Source organism: Gigantopelta aegis, chromosome 3 (assembly GCF_016097555.1).
Source record: "Gigantopelta aegis isolate Gae_Host chromosome 3, Gae_host_genome, whole genome shotgun sequence".
NCBI classification, from domain to species: domain Eukaryota; kingdom Metazoa; phylum Mollusca; class Gastropoda; order Neomphalida; family Peltospiridae; genus Gigantopelta; species Gigantopelta aegis.
Window position 1 is genome coordinate 6154648 of NC_054701.1, and position 16027 is coordinate 6170674.

At 39.2% G+C, this 16027-nt stretch overlaps 1 protein-coding gene across 1 annotated transcript; it reads left to right on the forward strand.

The window, feature by feature from the left end:
* Window positions 1–2707: 2707 nt before the first annotated feature.
* LOC121367443 (laccase-1-like) lies at window positions 2708–16027 on the forward strand. Its single transcript, XM_041491620.1, has 2 exons — window positions 2708–2860; window positions 13176–16027. Exon 2 carries the CDS (start codon window positions 13192–13194, stop codon window positions 15100–15102), a length of 1911 nt encoding a protein of 636 aa, XP_041347554.1. The 5' UTR covers window positions 2708–2860; window positions 13176–13191; the 3' UTR covers window positions 15103–16027.

The following is a 16027-nucleotide window of genomic DNA, read 5'->3' on the forward strand; positions in this document are numbered from 1 at the left end:
TCAGTACTATTAATTAGGTGTCGGACAGTACTCATTATTAAACCAGTCCACTGTAGAGGTAAGTGACGTTCACAGTTTAGCAAGACCTCAGTATTATTAATTAGGTGTCGGATAGTACTCATTATTAAATCAGTCCACTGTAGAGGTAAGTGACGTTCACAGTACTCATTATTAAACCAGTCCACCGTAGAGGTAAGTGACGTTCACAGTACTCATTATTAAACCAGTCCAATGTAGAGGTAAGTGACGTTCACAGTACTGATTATTAAACCAGTCCACTGTAGAGGTAAGTGACGTTCACAGTACTCATTATTAAACCAGTCCAATGTAGAGGTAAGTGACGTTCACAGTACTGATTATTAAACCAGTCCACTGTAGAGGTAAGTGACTTTCACAGTACTGATTATTAAACCAGTCCACTGTAGAGGTAAGTGACGTTCACAGTACTCATTATTAAACCAGTCCACTTTAGAGGTACGTGACATGACGTTCACAGTACTCATTATTAAACCAGTCCACTGTAGAGGTAAGTGACGTTCACAGTACTCATTATTAAACCAGTCCACTGTAGAGGTAAGTGACGTTCACAGTTTAGCAAGACCTCAGTACTATTAATTAGTTGTCGGACAGTACTCATTATTAAACCAGTCCACTGTAGAGGGAAATGACGTTCACAGTTTAGCAAGACCTCAGTACTATTAACAGGAATTATTATGACTCATAATAATTCCTGTTCGAATTGAGTCGCACATAAATTTCGTTAATTGCGATCTTTCTTCTAGGAAATCAGAGAAGAAACGCGTTGCTGTCATATATATATATATATATATATATATATATATATATATATATATATATATATATATATATATATATATTTATGTATCTATGTGTGTGTGTGTGTGTGTGTGTGTATACGAATAGAAAATCCTTTTGTGTTGCTGGCACCTCTCCTCTAAAGTAGCAAGGGGTCTTGAGATAATATATTTTATATAAAGAAAAAGTCAGAAGCCTCGTTTAAAAGTAATTTATCCCTCTTTAATTCCAAATTTTCGCCTGTTCAGGCTTCATCAGGGAAATCTGTCAACAAAAATAAAAATACGCACATAAAACCACTAGCAAAAACCGAGTTAAAGCTGTAACTAAAATAATAAATAATATACTTAAGTCTATATAAGAAAAGGAACATAGGATAATAGCTACAGAACAAACTACTGGTCAAAGATTAAAAGTATTGTAATACTATGACTGAGGTAAAACGAAGTGTGGGTAGGGGGAATAAAATAATAATTAAGGGTAAATAATACAAAGAACAAAATAATGAACAAAATAACAAATACTTTCTTTATATAAATATGTATATCAGAGATGGGGTAATCGTAATTAGTAATCGTAATCGATTATAATTACACTCGTAATCGATTACATTGTTTGAGAATGTCATGTAATCGCAATCGTAATCAATTACATTGTTTGAGAATGTCATGTAATCGCAATCGTAATCGATTACATTGCTAATGTAATCGTAATCAGCGATTACTTTCATGATTACTCATAACTATTTACTAAAGTTAGATGTGTTTAACATCAACTCCAGTAACAGTGCCTATAGTTAGAAGCAGTACTGGTCAGTCAGTAGAACTGATCTCCCATTGTCTACTACTCTCATAGTAGAACTATTATTTGCCCTGAGAAACAGGGGATCATAACTTCTGTATTATCAAATGAATGTTATTGGGGAGGGGGTAGAGTCCCCATTCTCTCCTGCTCCGCCGTGCCTGTACATTCACACACACACACACACACACACACACACACACACACACACACACACACACACACACACACACACACACAATTTTAAATGGCTAATTAATCATCATCATATGTCTTTTGAGGGCTATGTATTTTTATCATCACGTTATAATATATAACCAGTGATCTTTCCAAAAACAAAAAAAAGTTTAAAAAAATGGTCGGCGTCTCACAAGGTCTCTTAAACAAAAGCGATTTGAAAGTCTTTCAGCATTGCACTGAGTGACCGGCCTCGGTGGCGTCGTGGTTAGGCCATCGGTCTACAGGCTGGTAGGTACTGGGTTCGAATCCCAGTCGAGGCATGGGATTTTTAATCCAGATACCGACTCCAAACCCTGAATAAGTGCTCCGCAAGGCTCAATGGTGTAAACCACTTGCACCGACCAGTGATCCATAATAGTTCAACAAAGGCCATGGTTTGTGCTATCCTGCCTGTGGGAAGCGCAAATAAAAGATCCCTTGCTGCTAATCAGAAAGAGTAGCCCATGTAGTGGCGACAGCGGGTTTCCTCTCAAAATCTGTGTGGTCCTTAACCATATGTCTGACGCCATATAACCGTAACTAAAATGTGTTGAGTGCGTCGTTAAATAAAACATTTCTTTTCTTTTTTTTGCACTGAGTGAGTTTGCGAGTTGCGAGTTTGGTAAATTAGACCCCTGACCTACACAGCTTTTTCCTGAAAGTTATAGCAAACACGTAGACCACGTTTCGCCCGTTATCTCATTATAATCTCTACTGTATTGGAAAATGTCAGCGGCATAGATTCCCTTTAAACGATATAGCCCACACAGAATATAATTAATAAAGTCCACACATGGTATGTATATTTGATTACAAGCCTACGGGGGTTTGTGTTTCATATGTGCCCGTCTATTTGGAGTTATTGACTGATTTATCTGGGGTTATAGAAGATGGTCTTTCGGTGTTAAAAATGTGCTGTAACAGCTGGTAAGAGTTTTGTCATATCAAATGGCACGTTCGCTATAGGCAGAAGAGACGAAAGCCATGCCGCACGTTGTCCCGCTAGGACGTTGTGCGTTGCGACGTGAGTATGGTGACATATATTTTCTTGTTTTAGTAGTTAGCGATGATCAAAGTTTAAGACAACAATCTCGTCCCCCTTGCATCTTGTAATATCATTTCCTAAATGAAAGGAATGTTTGTTTAACGACACTTCAGAAAACACCTTTTGGTGCCTAACGCCTAACAGAGAGAGAGAGAGAGAGAGAGAGAGAGAGAGAGAGAGAGAGAGAGAGGTGGGAGAGAGAGAGAGAGAGAGAGAGAGAGAGAGAGAGAGAGAGAGAGAGAGAGAGAGAGAGAGAGAGAGAGAGAGAGTGAAAAACACCTGAGAAACGGAGAGAGGGGGGAGTCAGCTAATCAGCATGGAATCTTTTATTATACCCATTCCCATAGATAACACAGTACATACCACAACCTTCACTGGTGTAGGAAGCTGGGGGGGGGGGGGAGGAATGGGGGCATGTACCCCTCCCACTTTGTGGCAGCACCGATGCTCTTTAAAAATATATTTATACATATATTTATATAAATATGTGTGTGTCCCTTTTGACACCTTCCTACGCCCGTGACCTTTGATGTGCCAGACTGGCTAAGACTGGGAAAAGCCCACATTCATAAAGGATTATCAATCATATGACACCTCACACCTCGGGCGCCTTAGCCTTATCGCTTACTAACTATATACATATAAAGCAGTTGTTCGTTTATGATCAACTCAAACATGTGGAAGGAAATTATTTTTTTATTTTTTAAAATATATATTATACTGTACACTTGTTTTCTTTTATATTATTCACTGTAAGAAAGCCGGAACTATTTTGCTGCTGGCATTTTGAAAATAAAGGTAAATTGCCAAAAGTTATATAATAAATAGAAAATATCATGTTTTTTGTCAAATATGATTAATATCTCATCTCGTGAAGTTTTCAATCATATCACACTCGTCGCGCAAGTGCGACTCATGAGATATGATTGCAAACTTCACTCGATGAGATATAAATCATATTTGATAAAAACATGAAATATCCTCTATATATATAACCCTTATTTATAAGTCAGAACCAAAAATATTATTGGTAATAAATCTTATTGTTGGATAGTCATTGAGGGGGGAGGGGGGTGGGGGGTAAATTAAAAAAAAAAAAAAATCAAAAAAAAAATCCGACCTTTATATTTCGATCGAACCGTTGGAAATTACCGTCCAAATCACGTAAACATTTCTACTCATGCCAATTTTTTATTTTTTTTTAAATTGGCTTAAATTCTCCTACTGAGAAACATTGCAAAACCAGACTGCCTACTCTCTCGTTTACACCGGATCCAACCTGGCTGCAGTGCTCATTTTCGGAGGGTTTTGGGGCTCGAAACCCCTCTCTGCTCAAGCAAATTTTCATTTTTGTAAATATATTTTCCGAGGGAGCATGACTCGACCCCGTATAAACGTCGCTCGCCAGTCTAGACATATAGGTACGGGAGTCAGGTCGATTTATCTATGTCGGAGAGTCAGGAACGTTTGAACATTGATTCTTATGTAAAAACATATGTATAGATTTCAGATCTGCAACTCTTACTTGCTAAACCTGTACGTTAATTGAGAATTTGCATAGTTTTAATGGTATGTCAAGGTCAATTTGTGTTCGATCTGCTGCTACTCAAAAACCAACAGTTCACGAGACAGACACCAAATTTTAGTTGTAGGGTAGATTAAACTCTTTAAACAATTTTTTATGACGCTTAATATCCACACTTTCCATTTTGATTTGCTGGATTTTCATAATATGTCAATTTGACCTACATTTTCAAGGTCAAATGAAGGTAATTGTTTCTGAATATATAATATGCTGTAAATGACACAAATCGTTGGTTTCCTTTAATTTTTTCCAATAATATTGATCAATAATATTCATATTATTACTTTGGTTTATAGACATATTCATTACACATTTAGTAGGGGTGCTTCCTGATTGAAATATTAGGGGCAGATCTATAATTTAACGAAAGGGGGAGATGTTTAGGAAAAGGTTACGCCCACATTTTGGGGCATGGTTTGTTAAAAATGGGTACCCATGTTTACTGAGATCTGTACAGGGTATAGTTTATGGCGAGGATAGGTGCGGTTTACGGTGAGGGTAGGTGCCCACACAAAGGTTAAGGATTTTTTAAAAACATTTTTCTTATCTTTGTGGGGAGAGCTTTTTACAAATAAGCTACCTAAAGTTCGCTTTTTATAAAACAGATTTTAATGGATCATTATATATCACAATTTACATGAAAACTATAGGGAAACTTGACAACAAATAAATAAATCAACTCATCTCGAAATTATGTCTTTCTGGGACACATCCAGAATTTAATTAAAGGGGATAATTTCTGAATGGGTTTTGTCCACATTTTGGGCATGGTTTGTTAGCAATGGGTACCCATGCTTAGTGAGTTCTTTACAGGACATAGTTTATGGTGAGTGTAGGTAAAGTTTATGGCAATGGGAAGTACCAAGGCGAAATTGGCCCTTAAGGATAATTTTGGGGTCATCTAAGGTCATTTAGGGTCATATTAGGAACAGTTAAAAATTTTGTTTGACATTTTTCTTATTTTTGAGGGTTGGGCTTTTGTTCGAAATTATGTGTTTACTAATGTCTAAAACATACGTGTAAAATAATTAATAATAGCTTTGTTAGAAATGGGTACCCGTGCTTATTGATGTTTATATAGGGTAAGGTTTATGGTGAGGGTAGGTACCCATGCAAAATTCACTTGTATTGAGATCTGTTTAAGGCAAGGTTTATGTTGAAGGTACGTTCTCTCACCACTGTGACACTTTAAAGGTAATTTTAGTGGTCAGTGGAAGTCAAAATAAATATTTATTCAGGAGGTTCCACTCTTTAACAATGGCAAGAACACTGTTGGTTTCATTAATATTTAATGAAACATTGGTACTACACTTGTGTCAAATAAATGTCACATCTATAATTTTGCACAATTTACCTTTCTCTTTCCTACTCCTTAGAGTTTTGTTGGTGGCTTTGTGTATTGTTTCTCAATATGAGTGTCAAAGATAATATCATCTTTTCTGGTGGAACCATTAATCTTTCCCAAAACTATGTTGACAAAATTAATGTGTTTGCAATTGGTTTGTTAAATGCATAGATCAGAGCATAACCATCAAACATTTAAGGTAAGAAAAAATGTCAGTCTACACATTATCTACGTAACATTCCTTTGTCGCAAGTATTATTCTAGTTTATCATGCAGGATCAGAGTAACAATGTTTTTTGTTTAATATTCTATGGAACATGGGGTTACATTAGTTTATAAGTATGGGCTCATCACTGGAGATGGTTGAGGATCCACAAAAGTTATGGCAAATTCATCCAGATAGGAAATTATGACGCAGCTATAGAGACACAATTTTTCCTCCAAGCATGGAGCATATTCTCGAGTTGTGGTTGAATGCAGACAGACACTTAACACTATTAATGGTTTACTACCTTGGTCACTTTGGAGACGAAGCTTTGATACCATTTGGGTTGTCATCAAATACTGGGCAGGGCATACTCTACTTGAATCACACTGATGTCATTGATCTCAGTGGACATTGTGCATTTCCTGAACCATTTGATAATTTGTTTGGTGATACGGAGTCATTGATAAAGCCAGGAAGGAGAAAAGACTCTGGAGGTGTTTCTACCTATCAATAATGCCTCAGCTATATTTGAAACAGCTAATTTCTAAACATACTTTCTAAGCATTCCATAATTTGACAGTAAGGAAATTGGAAACATAATTTGAATGTTGCAAAAACAAATCAGATATGTATTCCAGAATACACATGTACTGCGCTGATATCTATCAATCATAATATGAAACCGGTTAATTATATGGCATTTGTTCATGTTGAATGATAAGTTTAATCATAAAAACCAAATAAAACATAACATTTTAATTGTTGTTAGAATAACAGTGATATTGTCTTTAATTAGATAATAGCATTATATACTTAACTCCAAAAGAAACGCGAAAATTTTAAAATATTAAAAAACCCACATTTGAATAAACTATGTACAAATCGATTAAGTTGACCAATAGCCATCTTGTCAGCGTATCCAATTCCACATAACGCATGAAAAAAACGAGTACAGTGTGACGTCACGCACGTGCTGAAATTAACGACCAAAATCGATCTGGAATGCAAAACGGGTGGATCATGAAAGATGCGAATTGCACGTGAAACACTACCAGGCCTGGGTATAAAAGAAACGCCAGACAGCAATGTTCAACTCATTTTACGAGTAGCGATACAACGATGCCACGACTTAACGCTGATTCCAGACATAGAGCTTTGGGGAATTTGGAGGCCGGAATGGATGCCAGGCAGGTTGCACGTGCTTTCGGTGTCCATGTCTCGACAATCTACCGTCTCATAGACCGATTTCTACAGAACAACAACGTCGTCGACCGTCCACGTAGCGGCCGTCCCAGAGTGACGTCACAGCGCCAGTACCGTTACATCGTCAGAACTCACATGCGTGATCGGTTCGTACCAGCCACCACAACAGCCCGGCAGACAGTGGGAACCCACAACCGCCCCGTTTCCTACACCACGGTACGACGTCGTCTGATCGCCATCCATCTGAACTGTCGTCGACCGTACATTGGACAACGTCTCACACAGCGACACCGCCTTGCACGACACGACTGGGCTGTTCTGCATCGACAGTGGCGGAACCGACAGTGGCAGAACATCGTCTTCTCCGACGAAAGCCGCTACTGCTTAGATAGGGCCGACGGTCGTATGAGGGTGTGGAGGCGTCGAGGTGAGCGCTTCACAGATGCGTGTGTTATGGAGAGGGACCGTTGGGGAGGGCCTTCCGTCATGCTGTGGGGTGCCATATCCTGGGGACGTCGTGTACAACCTGTCATCTTCGACAACAACGGCCGAGGACGCGGCAGGGGCGTCACAGCACAGCGCTACATCGACGAAGTGCTCACGCCTGTGGTGGTGCCGTTTTTTCGCGTGTCACCGTCAGATGGTTTACCAGCACGACAACGCCAGGCCACACACGGCACGGGCCACCCAGGCATTCCTGGCACAGCACAACATCATCACAATGGACTGGCCAGCTTTAAGCCCGGATCTGAACCCCATCGAGCACTTGTGGGACGAGGTTCAGCGCATGATGAACCAACGCCCTGCTCCCGTGGTGACACAGCAGCAGCTCCGCCAGGCCGTCGTGGACACCTACAACAACGTGCTCAGGGCCTTCATCAGGAACCTCTTCCTCTCCATGGGTAGGAGGTGTGCGGCGGTCATGGCCAGCAATGGCGGACACACCCGCTATTAGTGGACATGTTTGAGTGGCATGTGACGCCATTGAAGAAGCGCCATGGCCTTGACATTTCAAATGACAATGCGACCTCGATTTTTAACATGTCAATAACATGAAATCTCATCTTTACGAATTGTTTAAGTTTTTCATAGAAACGATTATTTTAAGAACTTTGGGACGTATTTCAATGAGTGCACTCAAAACCTCCAATCTACGTATTCGCGTTTCTTTTGGAGTTAAGTATATATATCTTAAATATTGATGATATTGACCCCTTCAAAACAAAAGAAATAATAATAATAATAATAAGTTTTCTTAATTTGTGCTAAATGACTTTAAATGATGTTAACACGACAGGATACCTATCCTCTTTGTTAACCTTAGCACTAAGCATGTGTCCCCATTTCTAACAAAACGTGCCTGAAATTATTTTTGCTCAGTTGTTTAGAAAGACAGATGGGATCTGTTTAAATTCCTAATAATATTATATGAAGCATATTTCATTTCATTCTACACCAAAACGAAATATTAAACAAAACATATATACATTTATATTTCATATTTTTATTTATAAAGATATTTGGAACAATTCGTTAACTTAAAAATATCATTTGCCATTATCCAGGCTGAGAAGCAGTCAATTTAATGAGTACCGTACTTCTTTTGTCTTTTGGTAGTGGCTGACAGCGGAAACAATTTCGACATACCATTAAAAACATGCACAAGTTTCTTTTTGATAACTGCTATACGGTACCAATGCAAATTATAGGGTGTATACTACCAAATCAAATTCCATAAACGACAATAGTAACATATGTGGCTGAAACTCCCACCTGCAACGTATCAATCGACATAAACACCACGGATATAAATACTACCACTCCTCACCCTTAAAGTGAATCAGAAAAAAATAGGGGTCAAGCTGCTCATTTCAGAGATAACGGGTAGCGTCTATGACTACCCTAGTTCCGTACAAAATTTGAGTACTTTTTTTAACAGGTACCCCATATATGTTTCAAGCACAAGGCTACTTGACTAATTTTTTTTATAACCAACACACTCACATTTATCACCAATCACAGACCTTGTGGTGTTCACTTCTCTATCAAAAGGTCGGTGCACCTCGAACTTTGACCCAGCCGGAATCGATCCCCGTCGGTGAGCCCATTGGGCTATTTCTCGTTCCAGCCAGTGCACCACGACTGTATATCAAAGGCCGTGGTATGTGTTATCCTGTCTGTGGGATGGTGCATACAAAAGATCCCTTGCTGCTAATCGAAATGAGTAGCCCATGAAGTGGCGACAGCGGGTTTCATATCTCAACATCTGTGTGGTCCTTAGCCATATGTTTGACGCCATATAACCGTAAATAAAATGTGTTGAGTACGTCGTTAAATAAATAAATAAACCTTGAATCTTAATTGGATATAAACATGAAGTAAAAATAAAATGAATGAAATGCAGTTCAGATATATGGCGATAACCATGTCGCTTGTTTTGTATTAGGCCAGTGTTACAACTTAAATGCTAGATTTTTATTCAATTTTATTTTTCAAAATGGGGGAGGGGGTAAAATATGTTTTATGGCCTTTATCCAAGAGACTGGCGGTGTTTAAAATCTTGGATTTCTTTTATAAAGGTCATATTTCTGTTAAATACTCACAGTTCCTTGCTTGGCGTATTATTCTGTGTACGTCCATATTTACATCCAAACGTGCCTTTGTTTACTTACTTATTTAATCCTCTTGTGTGCGGTCACACACAAGACTGACACCAAAGAACGCCAATGTTGTCTGTCCATTGCAAGCTTTGTCACCTGTGTTTACAGAAACGATAAAAAGGAGTTTGTCCCCTGGCTGTACTGGCGTACTATAACGTGGCAGTCCTCCTACAGGCGGAGTTGAAACCATATATCGTGGTCAAGATCAGTTCTCCTTTGTAGCCAAAACACCCGGCAGTGAGCCATGGCTGCATACCCTCACGACTCTATTATAAGTTATTTTGAAATCGGTCTTGTGTAGAGATACGGTATTAAATATACTAATGGCAAATCAGTAATCATCATGTGTGTTATCGTATCTGATTATACAGGAAGGAAGGAAGGAAATGTTTTAATTAACGACGCACTTAACACATTTTATTTACGGTTATATGGCGTCGGACATATGGTTAAGGACCACACAGATATTAAGAGGAAACCCGCTGTCGCCACTTCATGGGCTACTCTTTTCGATTAGCAGCAAGGGATATTTGATATGCCCCATCCCACAGACAGGATGGCACATACCACGGCCTTTGATATACCAGTCGTGGTGCACTGGCTGAACAAGAAATAGCCCAATGGGCCCACCGACGGGGATTGATCCCAGACCAACCACGCAGCAAGCGAGCACTGTACCACTGAGCTACGTCCCGTCCTGATTATACCGTGATATAGGAAATATGTATTTACTTTTCTTACACTTGGTTGTTTGAATATAAGTCGTTATTTATGATAACACACACCTAATAACACGTGCAATATCGATTTAAAGTTAATGTTTGTTTTGTTTAATGACATCACTAGAGCACATTGATTTATTAATTTATGGACTATTGAATATCACACATTTGGTAATTTTGACATTTAGTATTAGACAGGAAACCAGCTACATTTTCCCATTAGTAACAAGGGATCTTTTATATGCACCATCCCCTATACAGGATAACACATACCACAACCTTTGCTAACCAGTCGTGGTATACTGGCTATAATGGCCTTGGCAACGGGGATCGATCCTACACCAACAGCGCATCAGGCAAGCGCTTTACCACTAGGCTACATCCCACCCTGATATCGATTTCAAAACATCCCATTGGCTATTCCTGAGTATGATGACCCAGTCGCCACAGTTAATCAATCCAATGAAAGAATCACTATCAAAATTCATTGCTCTCTGTTGTACAAGTTAACCTAAAACTGAATGCTCTGTGACGCGTATGCAAGGGTCGTAAATAAGTTTTACTTAAAAAACCCAAACCCATTTATATTTATTTCAAATCTGGTTTTGAAGATATGTAAGAAATAAAATAGTACACTCGTGTCCGTTAGATACCATGCATCTTATAAAACGTTAAAAAACGTAGCCATCTCGCTTTTACTTGTTAGTTTAAAATGTGTTTTTTTGTTTCTTTAATGACACCACTAGAGCACATTGATTAATTAATCACTGGCTATCGGATGTCAAACATTTGGTAATTCTGACACATAGTCATCAAAGGAAAAACGCTACATTTTATATGCACTTTGCAACAGACATGAACGCACATACCACGGCCTTTGACCAGTTGTAGTCTACTGGTTGGAACGAGAAAAAACCCAGTCAGTTGAATGGATCCACCAAGGTGGTTCGATCCTGCGACGCAACCACCTCAAGCAAGCACTGAACCGACTGAGCTAAATCCTCCCCCATCTCGTTAGATTCGCTTTGAAACAATTCATAACAAATGATATGTAACGGCCACTTATGCAGTATTATACTATAACGCTTTTAAGTCAGTTTATTATATAACATTTAGTAAAATATCTTAAAATATCAGTGAAATAAAAGTGTTATCAGTCACTCAGTGACGATAACACATTTCAGAGTGAAAATTTCACTGTTTCACTCTAAAATGTGTTATCGTCACTGTAGAAAGTGTTATCTTCACTGTAAGAAAGCCGGAACTACTTTGTTGCTGGCATTTAAAAAAATAAAGGTAAATTGCCAAAAGTTATATAATAAATAGAAAATTTCATTGTTTTTGGTCAGATATGAAGTTTACGCAAGCGCGACTCGTGAGATATGATTGCAAACTTCACTCGATGAGATATAAATCATATTTGACCAAAAACATGAAATATCCTCTATATATTACTTTGGTCATAATGCATTATCTAATGTACAGATTAGTCAAAATGCCCATTATATTTTATTTATTAAAAGACGGTGGTGCTATTTCATATTTTGAATATATGCATACTTTTTCATCACTTTGGTGAAACTCTTGCAATTTGTTTCATTATAGATGAAGTGACTGACTTGACAGTGAATACATATCATCACTCTTTTGACAGTGATTCATGAGTGCATGTCATCACAACTATATGTATTCCAATGAGCCCTGTCCTGTACTAGTTTTAATTTAATAAACTAGTCTGAGAGTGGCAATCCGCTTTATGGAAGGATGCATTTCCAATACAGAATCTTCCCGGGAGTGGCTGCCCTCCTACATACTAGTCACTATACAGAGATTACTGGAATCAACTACTATTTTGCAAAACGCCCATTCGACTCTGAATTGGTCATAGATGTATACGGTCTTGATGACGAATAACGGTTTTGTCGTTCAGATAAAGACCGTTTATTCCACTTGATACCGTGATATGTAATCACCGGATAACACTTAATCATCTTAATCTTCACCGTCATTATTATATTGCCACCGATGTTCCAAACAATCGTGATTTAATGCATTACACCACTATTTCAGCCATAGCATGGTGTTCTCATTGGACCACTTCATGTTGTAGTGCTGTCAATACAACCCCAAAATTGTAATATCAGCATCATGTTAAGACTTTTGGTGAATAACAATAATGATGTGCAACATAATCTGGAATATTTCAGCCTTTTGTTGCCATCCCTTGTCATTCTTACTGAGTTCACGTAGTAGTCCAGATTAAAAGACATATATTTAAGTTTGCTGTGTTTCTAGTCAGTATTTGCTATTTGCTGTGCAATATAAATAGACTGCAAATAAGATCTGCACTTCACCTTAAGGGATTATACAACTATTTCAGCCAAGGAGCTAATACAATTCCATTAGAAAACGTGCCCCTTTTCCTTGTCTTATTTTGTTGGAATCAGAACTAATGATGATGATGATGATGATGATGATGATGATGACGACGACGACGATTATGATGTTGATGCTGATAATGACATAGCTACTACAATAATTACAAAATCATATTCAATAAATGTTTTTCAGGTAATCCAAAACTGTCATGGAGTTGATGACAATATTTATTCTGGTCGTCTCTGCGACTGCGCAGACCGTCACAGCAGTATGCCGCGAGACGGACGCCGTCTGCGAGTTCTGGCTGAGCGTGGAGAACAGGCTGACGATGATCCACGGTCGAGATCTGGTCGTGCCTCACGACGGCAAGCTGTATCGCTGGGATACCACGAATTTCAGCTCGGCTGTACCAGTCTCCCCGGATGACGTCATCACAGCAGACGGCTGGACCGAGTCTCGTATGGTCGCTGTGGTAAACGGGACAATGCCTGGACCAGCGATCGACGTCTTTCAAGGTCAGACCGTCGTCATCCACGTGGCCAACCACATGATGGAGGAGACGACGAGCCTCCACTGGCACGGCCTCCTCCAGCGGGGGACGCCATGGATGGACGGTGTTGCCCAGGTATCGCAGTGCCCCATTCTCCCATTTCAGAGTTTCACGTACAGGTTCAAGGTCGACCATGCCGGGACCTATTGGTACCACTCTCATGTCGGAGCACAGCAGTCTATGGGTATCTTCGGAGCGTTGGTGGTTCGGTCGAAGACACACCAGAAAGTGGTGGATAAACATGTCATGATACTGCAGGACTGGAACCACGACTGGGATTCCAAGATGTCGCACATGAAGATGGTGTATGGCATGTACAAGAACCAGCGACTGATAGCGGGTACGAGCACCCTGGCAGGGATTAGATACAGCATGTTTCACTTCCAGGCGGGCTTAATCAACGGCAAAGGTCGCTACTATAACGAACCAGGAAGACACAACGGGGCGCCACTGGAAACGTTCACAGTCAAAGAAGGAACGAGTAATCGGTTCAGAGTAATAAACGCCGGAGCTGTTTATAGCTTTCGAATTTCTATCGACCTTCACCCTCTGACCCTGGTCGCCCTAGATGGCAATGATATTAAACCGCTCACTGTGGAGTCGATCATCATTAATCCAGGGGAGAGAGTGGATTTCACAATCCTAGCAAACCAACAAGTGGACAATTACTGGATCCGAGGTCGAACTCTAGAGGTGGAAGTTAACAACACCGTTGAAGCAATTCTGCATTATGAAGGAGCACCGGACACAGAACCCACGTCGTCACGGCAGACATGCACACCAAAAGACTGCTGTGTTGTATTTAACTGCCCATTTCTGTTTTACCCTCTCGGCTCTCACACGGCGTGCATTACTGTTGACGATATTCACTCTTTAGATAACACACAAGTGCCTGACGACAAGGAACACTTCAAGGAATATTTTTTGAACTTCGCCTTTCCCGGCAATTCCTGGACTCCGGGATCGGTTAACGGACGAGTGCTTCAAATGTTTCCCTCCGTCTCAGCTTTGACCCAGCCAGACGAGGTCTCATTCCACTGTGATGCTTCCAAATGTGGCGAAGACAAGCTGTGTAAATGTCCACTTGTTTTAAACCTACAGCACGGTGATACCGTGCAGATGGTGTTTCTAAACTTAGGCATGGGTAAAGGCTGGGACCACCCCATACATATGCACGGGCATCAATTTTACGTGCTCAAAATGGGATATGGACGATACAATCAAACGGATGGTAGTTTTATTGGGGATAATACGGACATTGACTGCAGGGGGAACTCAAACAAATCTCTTAGTTTCTGTAATGACGCCACGTGGAGTGACCGAACCTGGGTAGGTGGAAACGTCCCAGGTCTTAAACTGAACGGTGCTCCGAAAAAAGACACAGTGATGGTGCCATCTGGTGGGTATGTTGTTATAAGAATTAAGTCCGATAACCCAGGCTTGTGGCTAATGCACTGCCACATAGAAATCCATATGCTGGACGGTATGTCCATGTTGCTGAACGAATCTTTCCCGAACGTCCCACCACCACCAGCGGGGTTTCCTCAATGCAGAAGTTTCAGACCTTGATCAGGAACAACGCCCTTGCCAGTTCAAAAGCGATCAAGTGGACCCACAGACCTAGCTGAATCGCAAAGCTCACACACGAGTAGTGGGAACAGTGCCTCTGCATCTATTTTAGTAACGTGGAAAATCATTTCAGTCCTGATATTCGTAAATTGTATACATGTATATGTCTGTTAAAGATAATGGGTCATCGATATTTGACACTATTTCATTGGTTTAAGGAATCATCTTATTACACCTTATATTCGTCAATTACATTCATGTTTGTTAAAGATAATAGGTCATCAATATCTTACACTATTTCATTGGTTTAAGGAATCATCTTATTACATCTTATATTCGTGAATTACATTCATGTTTGTTAAAGATAATAGGTCATCAATATCTTACACTATTTCATTGGTTTAAGGAATCATCTTATTACACCTTATATTCGTGAATTATGTACAAGCTTGTTAAATACAACAAAGTTGTTTATTTTTGACACTATTTCATGTATGGATAATCGTTTAAGCACTTTTGGTATTTTTGGTTAAACAAGATATGTCATCAATTTTGACATTAATTCAGAACTGTGGCAAATCATGTCAATATGTTTAATATTCGTAAATACTTTACAATCATGCTTGATTGATACTAAAATAACTGTTACGAAGAATTGCTTAAATATTTGAATCTTCTAACTGTATCTAATAATGATAAAGAGAGCTGTTGGCAGATTTTTGGCATCATATTTAGAGGTTTTCTTACATATTTCAAGTATGTTTGATTACGCGGTTTGGACAAAGAAAAACATTTTGATGGCATATTTTACTTAGACAAAATGCAGTTTCGCGTAATTTAATTTTTTAAAGTTATATCTTTAAAATAAAATAATGCATTTACTTGTATGCTTTAACATATATAGACAAATAAAGAGTTCTATTTT